Source organism: Hypanus sabinus, chromosome 8, assembly GCF_030144855.1.
Source record: "Hypanus sabinus isolate sHypSab1 chromosome 8, sHypSab1.hap1, whole genome shotgun sequence".
NCBI lineage: Eukaryota > Metazoa > Chordata > Chondrichthyes > Myliobatiformes > Dasyatidae > Hypanus > Hypanus sabinus.
The window spans coordinates 172,475,730-172,485,075 of NC_082713.1; the positions used below are offsets into that span (position 1 = coordinate 172,475,730).

Consider the following 9,346-nt stretch of genomic DNA (forward strand, 5'->3'; position numbering starts at 1 on the left):
GTTGTACCCGTGCACAATACACAGCAGCAAGGCACCAGGTTCTCACTGGTTATCAGTTGCTGGGCAGTTATCCTGTGCAGTCTTCTCAGTGTTTATACAAATGCAAGTAAGGTAACAGTCCCTTCAAATGTTCAAAGTAATTTTTTTTATTAAAGTATATACAGTTCTGTGCGTAAGTTTCAGGCACTCTTGATTTTTTTAAATATACAAATTGTTTTAGATGTTTATGCCATCTGCATTAATGGCAGTAACAAGAGCAAATTTTAGATTTCAAAACATTCATTTTCAAAAAAAATAAAATGTTAAATATTTTTGTATTTTGTCGAAGAAAGTAACATTAGGTAATACAAAACTTATTAAATAAAAACATGATTACACGTGGGTATTCGCGGTAAATGCAAAGAAACATGATAGAATCAATGAAAAGCCACACACATGATTGATAAACAACCATTGTGCAAGAGACAACAAACTGCAAGTGCAAAAGGAAAAAAGCAAAATAATGATTATAAATAAATAAGCAGTACTGTAAATATCGAGAACATGAGATGAAGAGTCCTTGAAAGTGAATCCATAGGTTCTGAGAACAGTTCAATGATAAAGTTATAGGACCATAAGACCTAGGAGCAGAATTAAGCCATCTGGCCCATCAAGTCTGCTCTGCCATTCAATCATGGAGATCGTTTTTTTTCTATCTCCTCCTCAACCCCAGTTCCCGGCCTTCTCCTCGTAACCTTTGATGCCGTGTCCAATCAAGAACCTACCAATCTCTGCCTTAAATACACCCAGCGACCTGGCCTCCACAGCTGCATGTGGCAACAAATTCACCACATTTTGTCTAAAGAAATTTCTCCACTTCTGTTTTGAAAGGGCGTCCCTCTATCCTGAGGCTGTGCCCTCTTGTCCTAGACTCTCCCACCATGGGAAACATCCTTTCCACATCTACTCTGTCTAGGCCTTTCAACATTCAAAAGGTTTCAATGAGATTCCACCCCCCTCCCCCACCCCATCCTACTGAATTCCAGCGAGTACAGACACAGAGCCATCAAACGTTCCTCATATGATAACCCTTTCATTCCTGGAATCATCCTTGTGAACCTCCTCTGAACCCTCTCCAATGCCATCACATATTTTCTAAGATGAGGAGCCCGAAACTGTTCACAATACTCAAGGTGAGACCTCACCAGTGCCTTATAAAGCCTCAGCATCACATCCCTGCTCTTGTATTCTAGACCTCTTGAAATGAATGCTAAAGTGGCATTTGCCTTCCTCACCACCAACTCAACCTGCAAGTTAACCTTAAGGGTGTTCTCCCAAGTCCCATTGCATCTCAGATTTTTGGAAAATTTACCCCGTTTAGAAAATAGTCCGCACATTTTCAGTATTTCTATTTCCAAATTGCATGACCATGCATTTTCCAACAATGTATTTCATTTGCCACTTTCTTGCCCATTCTCCTAATCTGTCTAAGTCCTTCTGCATTCCACCTGTTTCCTGAACACTACCTGCCCCCCCAACCAATCTTGGTATCATCTAAAAAATTGGCAACAAAGCCATCCATTCCATCATCTAAATCATTTATATACAGCTTAAAAAATTGGTCCCAACACTGACCCCTGAGGAACATCATTAGCCACTGCCAGCCAACCAGAAAAGGATCCTTTTATTCCCACTCACTACCTCCTACCAATCAGCCAGTGCTCTAACCATGTTAGTAAATTTCCTGTAATACCATAGACTCTTAACTTGGTAAGCAGCCTCATATGTCACACCTTGTCAAAGGCCTTCTCAAAGTCCAAATGTACAACTTTGACTGCATCCCCTTTATCTATCCTGTTTGTAATTTCCTCAAAGAATTTCAACAGATTCATCAGGCAGGATCTTCCCTGAAGGAAACCGTGCTGACTTTGTACTATCTTGTCCTGTGTCACCAAGTACTCCATCACCTCATCCTTAACAATTGACTCCAAGTCTTCCCAACCACTGAGGTCAGGCTAACTGGTCTATAATTTCCTTTCTGCTTCTTTTCTCCTTTCTTAAATAGTGGAGTAACATTTGCAATTTTCTAGTCCTCTGGCACCATGCCAGAATCCAGTGTTTAAAAGATCATTTCTAATGCCACCACAATCTCTAACACTACCTCTTTCAGAACCTTACAGTGCAGTTCCTCTGGTCTGGGTGACTTGTGTACCTTTTAGGTCTTTCAGATTTTTGAGCCCCTTCTCACTTGCATCAGTAACTGCACCCATCTCCCTTCCTTCACACACTACAACATCTGGCATACACGTACAAACACTCTGGAGGAACTCAGCAGGTCAGGCAGCATCCGTTGAAATGAGCAGTCAACGTTTTGGGCCGGGACCCTTCGTCAGGACTGAAGGAGAGGGCAGGGGCCCTGTAAAGAAGGTGGGGGGAAGGTGGAAGGTGCCAGGTGAAAAACCAATCAGGAGAAAGATCAAGGGTGGGGGAGGGGAAGCAGGGAGGGGATAGGCAGGAAAGGTAAAGAAGGAATGTAAGAGGCAAGCACTATGGGTAGTAGAAGAAGGCAGAATCATGAGAGAGGTGATAGGCAGCTGGAAGAGGAAGCAGTAAGATGGGGGAAGGGAGAGGGAGGGAATTACCGGAAGTTGGAGAATTCGATGTTCATACCAAGGGGCTGGAGACTACCCAGACGGTAGATGAGGTGTTGCCCCTCCAACCTGAGTTTGGCCTCATCATGGCAGTAGAGGAGGCCATGTATGGACATATCTAGATGGGAATGAGAGGCAGAGTTGAAGTGGGTGGCAACTGGGAGATCCCGTCTGTTGTGGCGGACGGAGCGGAGGTGCTCAACGGAGCGATCCCTGTGTCAGGTCTCGCAGGCTAGAGGAGGAGGCTGCACCAGGAGCATCGGAGGCAATAGATTACTCCAACAGACTCACAAGTGAAGTGTTACCTCACCCGGAAGCACTGTTTGGGGCCCAGAATGGTGGTAAGAGAGAAGGTATAGGGACAGGTGCAGCACTTACGCTTGCAGGGATGAGTATCCCTCCGTGACTGCCTGGTCCACACGTCCCTCCCCACACATCTCCCACTTGGTACTTATCCATGATGAAGGATCCATAGGTGCCACCTGACCGGTTGCATTCTGCCAGCATTTTGTATGTTGCTCTAGATTTCCAGCATATGCAGAATCTCTGGTGTTAATAGGGGCAGGTTGAAACCAATGACAACTATTGGTTTTCTGAAGTAATAACACCCTTCCATAGACCTGCCCCAAGTTTGCACATCTTCCTGCTGACCCTATAGTGAAGAGCCTGCAGAATAGATGGGTAGTAGAAACAGGAATGGAGTGCAATTGACCCTTTTCTTGTGTTTAACAATCAACATTACAGTTTAAGTTCTGTTGAAATTAAGTGTGTTGTATTTAATTGTAGATGGATGACTCTGAGGGAACAGTGAGGCAAATCGGAGCATTCTCGGAAGGCATCAATAATCTCACAGTAAGTACAGCATTTACCATTGTCTAATGTAACTTCTAGTACACAAGTGTAAAGGAGAAGGAAATTATTGTTACTCTGGATCTAATGCAGCACAAAAAACAGAAGCTAAGGAACACAATAAATAAAATAAAATAAAACATAACATATATAATATGAATACTTTGGAAAGTTAAAAAGGATGACCTGTCAGGGGAAGCTGCAGCAACTGGGTCTCTGGCACTGTGGCTCAGAAGGGAAGCTGGAAGAAGAGAACTGCCATAGTGATAGGGGGATTACATAGTAAGAGTGATGGACACAAGATCCTGTGAACGTGAATGAGACACCTGGATGATGTGTTGCCTCCCAGGTGCCACGGCCAAGGATGACACTGATCAGGCCCAGAGAGAGGGTAGGCAGCCTGAAGTCAGATGGTCCCAGATTGGAACCAATGACATGGGTAGAAAAGGTAAGGAGATCCTGAGGAGAGAATTTAGGGAGTTGGGTAGAAAGCTGAAAAGCAGGACTTCCTGGGTAGTAATCTATGGATTCCTGCCTGTGCCACGCATGAGTGAGGGTAAGAATAGGATGATTTGGCAGATGAATGTGTGGCTGAGGAACTGGTGTAGGGGGCAGGACTTCAGATTTCTGGATCACTGGGATCTCTTCTGGGAAAGGTATGACCTGTACCAAAGGGACAGTTACACCTGAACCCGAGGGGGACCAATATACTGCGGGCAGGATTGCTGGAGCTGTTCAGGAGGATTTCAACTAATTTGGCAGAGGAAGGGGAACCAGGGTGATAGGGCTGAGAATTGGGCAATTGGAATACAACTAGATGCAGTGTGTAGTGAGACTGTGAGGAAGGACAAGCAGACAATAGGGCAAAAATGCAGTCTGTGGGATGAATTGCCATGTAATATGGGGACAATCAACAAGGGTAACAAGATCAAGTGGACTCTCGGGGAACGGTGCAGGGGAAAGAATAGGACATACATGGTTAATGGTAGGGCATTGAAGAATGCAGTAGAACAGAGTGATCTTGGAATAATGGTGCATAGTTCTCTGAAGGTGGAATCTCATGTGGATAAGGTGGTGAAGAAAGCTTTTGGTATGTTGGCCTTTATAAATCAGAGCATTGAGTATAGGAGTTGGGATGTAATGTTAAAATTGTACAAGGCATTGGTGAGGCCAAACTTGGAGTATCGTGTACAGTTCTGGTCACCGAATTATAGGGAAGATGTCAACAAAATAGAGAGAGTACAGAGATTTACTAGAATGTTACCTGGGTTTCAGCACTTAAGTTACAGAGAAAGGTTGAACAAGTTAGGTCTTCATTCTTTGGAGCATAGAAGGTTGAGGTGGGGGGGACTTGATAGAGGTATTTAAAATTATGAGGGGGGTAGATAGAGTTGACATGGATAGGCTTTTTCCATTGAGAGTAGGGGAGATTCAAACAAGAGGACAGGAGTTGAGAGTTAGGGGGCAAAAGTTTAAGGGTAACACGAGGGGGACTTACTTTACTCAGAGTGGTAGCTGTGTGGAACAAGCTTCCAGTAGAAGTGGTAGAGGCAGGTTCGGTATTGTCATTTAAAGTAAAATTGGATAGGTATATGGACAGGAAAGGAGTGGAGGGTTATGGGCTGAGTGTGGGTCAGTGGGACTAGGTGAGAGTAAGCGTTTGGCACGGACTAGAAGGGCCGAGATGGCCTGTTTCCATGCTGTAATTGTTATATGGTTATAAAGAAAATGGGGAATACAGGAAGAAATGGGCAGACAACATTGCAGAGTGAACTGGAGCGAGCTTTTCCACAGCCCAGGCACTTGCCCACAACTGGTGCAGCAATCATCTATACAGCGCCCCTACGACCCAGGCAGGTTGGGGGATCCAAAACTGTAACCCATTATCTCATAGCACACAACATTCATTTGGACCTTCAAAAAACATTAATATTACATATAAGTGGTAAACCCAAATCAAAAAAAGAATCCAGCTACAAATATTAACAGTGTTTACCCTGTACAAACACTCTCCAAACATTACCCATTGAACACTAACAGATGTGCAGATCCCACGTGCTCAGAGTTTAGAAAAAGTTAAATTGTCATTTTACCCTCCAGATATTTATCCAATGTTTTACAAAATTTAATATGACACATAGAAACTGCAAGGGTAAAAAGATCCTGATGGGCATTGTATACAGCCTTCAAATAGTAGCCAAGATGTGAGCTACAAATTACAACGGGAGATAGAAAACACAAGCAAAAGGGGACTGTTATGTTAGTCATGGGGATTTCAATATGCAAGTAGATTGGGAAAATTAGGTTGGTTCTGGATCCCAAGAGAGAGAATTAAAGAATGCCTATGAGATGGCTTTTTAGAGCAGTTTATGGTTAATTCCACTAGGGGAAAGGCTATACAGGATTTGGTGCAGTATAATTAACAGGATTTGATTAGGGAGCTTAAAGTAAAGGAACAATTTGAGAGGTGGAAGCTAAAGGCAGAAGGATCAGTATTACAGTGGAGTAAAAGGGAATTATAGAGGCATGAGAGGAGCTGACCAAAATTGATTGAAAGGAGATACTTGTAGGACAGCAACGGCTAGAATTTCCGGGAGGAAATTGGAAGGTGCAGAACAGAAAGAACCCCTGAAGTAGTAGTATTCCAAAGACAGGGTGATGCAACTGCGGCTGATGAGAAGTTGAAAACAACCTAAAGGCAAATGAGAGCATACAATATAGCAAAAATTGGTGGGAAGTTTTTAAAAACTGATGGAAAGTAACTTAAAAAAAAGCCATGAGGAGGGTAAAAGATGAAGTATGAAGGTAAGCTAGCTGACAATATTAGACCATAAGACAAAGGAGCAGAAGTTGGCCATTCGGCCCATCGAGTCTGCTCCACCATTTTATCATGAGCTGATCTATTCTCCCATTTAGTCCCACTTCCCCCCCTTCTCACCATAACCTTTGATGCCCTGGCTACTCAGATACCTATCAATCTCTGCCTTAAATACACCCAATGATTTGACCTCCACTGCCACCTGTGGCAACAAATTCCACAGATTCACCACCCTCTGGCTAAAAAAATTTCTTCGCATCTCTGTTCTGAATGGGCGCCCTTCAATCCTTAAGTCATGCCCTCTCATGCGAGACTCCCCCACTATGGGAAACAACTTTGCCACATCCACTCTGTCCATGCCTTTCAACATTCAAAATGTTTCTATGAGGTCCCCGCTCATTCTTCTAAACTCCAAGGAGAACAGTCCAAGAGCAGTCAAATGTTCCTCATATGTTCACCCTCTCATTCCCGGAATCATTCTAATCAATCTTCTCTGAACCCTCTCCAACATCAGCACATCCTTTCTTAAATAAGGAGCCCAAAACTGCACACAGTATTCCAAGTGAGGTCTTACCAGTGCCTTATAGAGCCTCAACATCACATCCCTGCTCCTATACTCTATTCCTCTAGAAGTGAATGCCAACATTGCATTTCCCTTCTTCACCACCGACTCATCCTGGAGGTTAACCTTAACGGCATTCTGCACGAGGACTCCCAAGTCCCGTTGCATCTCAGAACTTTGAATTCTCTCCCCATTTAAATAATAGTCTGCCCATTTATTTCTTCTACCAAAGTGCATGACTGTACACTTTCCAACATTGTATTTCATATGCCACTTCCTTGCCCATTCTCCCAATCTATCCAAGTCTCTCTGCAGACTGTGTTTCCTCAGCACTACCGGCCCCTCCACCTATCTTTGTATCATCAGTAAAAGCCATCTATTCCATAATCCAAATCGTTGATTACAACGTAAAAAGAAGCGGCCCCAACAACTTCCCAACCACCATGTCAAGCTAACAGGTCTATAATTTCCTTTTTGTTTCCTTGCCCCCTTCTTAAATAGCGGAGTGATATTTGCAATCTTCCAGTCCTCCAGAACCATGCCAGAATCTATCGACTTTTGAAAGATCAATGTTAGTGCCTCCGCAATCTCCACTGCTACTTCCTTCAGAACACGAGGGTGCATTCCATCTGGTCCGGGAGACTTATCTACCCTTAGACTGTTCAGCTTCCTGAGTACTTTCTCTGTCGTAATTGTGACTGCGCGTATTTCTCTTTCCTGACACTCTTGAGTGTCCGGTATACTGCTGATATCTTCCTCAATGAAGACGGATGCAAAATACTTGTTCAGTTCCTCCGCCATCTCCTTATCTCCCATTACAATTTCTCCAGCGTCATTTTCTATCGCTCCTATATCTACTCTCACCTGTCTTTTACTCTCTATATACTTGAAAAAGCTTTTAGTATATTCTTTGATATTATTTGCTAGCTTCCTTTTACAGTTCATCTTTTCCCTCTTAATGACCTTCTTAGTTTCCTTTTGTAAGCTTTTAAAAACTTCCCAATCCTCTGTCTTCCCACTAATTTTTGCTTCCTTGTATGCCCTCTCCTTTGCTTTAACTTTGGCTTTGACTTCTCTTGTTAGCCATGGTTGCATCCTTTTTCTATTCGAAAATTTCTTCTTCTTTGGAATATATCTGTCTTGCACCTTCCTCACTTCTCGTATAAACTCCAGCCACTGCTGCTCTGCTGTCCTTTCCGCTAGTGTCCCTTTCCAGTCAACTTTGGCCAGTTCCCCTCTCATGCCACTGTAATTTTCTTTACTCCACTGAAATACCGACACATCAGATTTCAGCTTCTCTTTCTCAAATTTCACAGTGAACTCAATCATGTTATGATCACTGCCTCCTAAGGGTTCCTTCACCTCAATCTCTCTAATCACTTCTGGTTAATTACACAATACCCAATCCAGTACAGCCAATGCCCTAGTGGGCTCAACAACAAGCTGTTCTAAATGCCATCTCATAGACATTCTACAAATTCTCTCTCTTGAGATCCAGTGCCGACCTGATTTTCCCAATCCACTCGTATGTTAAAATCCCCCACAATTATCATAACACTGCGCTTCTGGCAAGCCTCTTCTATTTCCTGTTGTAATTTGTAGTCCACATCACTGCAGCTGTTAGGAGGCCTGTATATAACTGCCATCAGGGTCCTTTTACTCCTGCGATTTCTTAGCTCAACCCATAAAGATTCTGCATCTTCCGATCCTATGTTAACTCTTTCTAGAGATTTGATATCATTTCTTACCAATAAAGCCATGCTACCCCCTCTGCCTACCTGCCTATCCTTCCGATACACCGTGTATCCTTGGACATTCAGCTCCCAGAGACATGCATCCTTTAGCCACGTCTCAGTGATGGCCACAATATCATACCTGCCAATCTGTAGCTGTACAACAAGATCATCCACCTTATTCTTTATGCTGCATGCATTTAAGTATAACTCCGTAATTCCGGTATTTGGTACTTTTTGCTTTGATTGCACTGCAATTCATCCCAATGGCTGCAAATTTGCCCCGTCACCTGCCTGTCCTTCCTGACATCTTTACTGCTCACTATCTTAGATTTATTTCTGTTTTACCCCTCCTCCACTCTATCATTCCGGTTTCCATCCCCCTGCCAAATTACTTTAAACCCTCCCCTAACAGCTCTATTAAACCTTCCCGCCAAGATATTGGTCCCCTTCGGGTTCAGGTGTAACCTGTCCTTTTTGAACAGGTCATACTTCCCCCAGAAGAGATCCCAGTGATCCAAGAATCTGAAGCCCTGCCCCCTGCACCAGTTTCTCAGCCATGCATTCATCTGCCTGATCCTACTATTCTTGCCCTCGCTAGCACGTGGCACAGGTAGCAATCCTGAGATTATTACCCTGGAGGTCCTGCTTCTCAGCTTCCTTCCTAACTCCTGGAAATCTCTCTTCAGGACCTTCTCCCTTTTCCTCTCCATGTCATTAGTACCAACATGTACCAAGACAGCTGGCTACTCGT

General features: G+C 43.6%; 1 protein-coding gene across 5 annotated transcripts in view; it reads left to right on the top strand.

Moving 5' to 3' along the window:
* Nucleotides 1–9,346, top strand: part of ppfibp1b (PPFIA binding protein 1b) — a 290,693-nt gene that overhangs the window by 277,081 nt on the left and 4,266 nt on the right. For all 5 annotated transcript variants that reach the window (XM_059978579.1, XM_059978581.1, XM_059978578.1 and 2 more), the window contains one exon: nucleotides 3,417–3,482. In XM_059978579.1, the coding sequence (XP_059834562.1) occupies nucleotides 3,417–3,482 (66 nt within the window). The remainder of the gene's footprint in view (nucleotides 1–3,416; nucleotides 3,483–9,346) is intronic.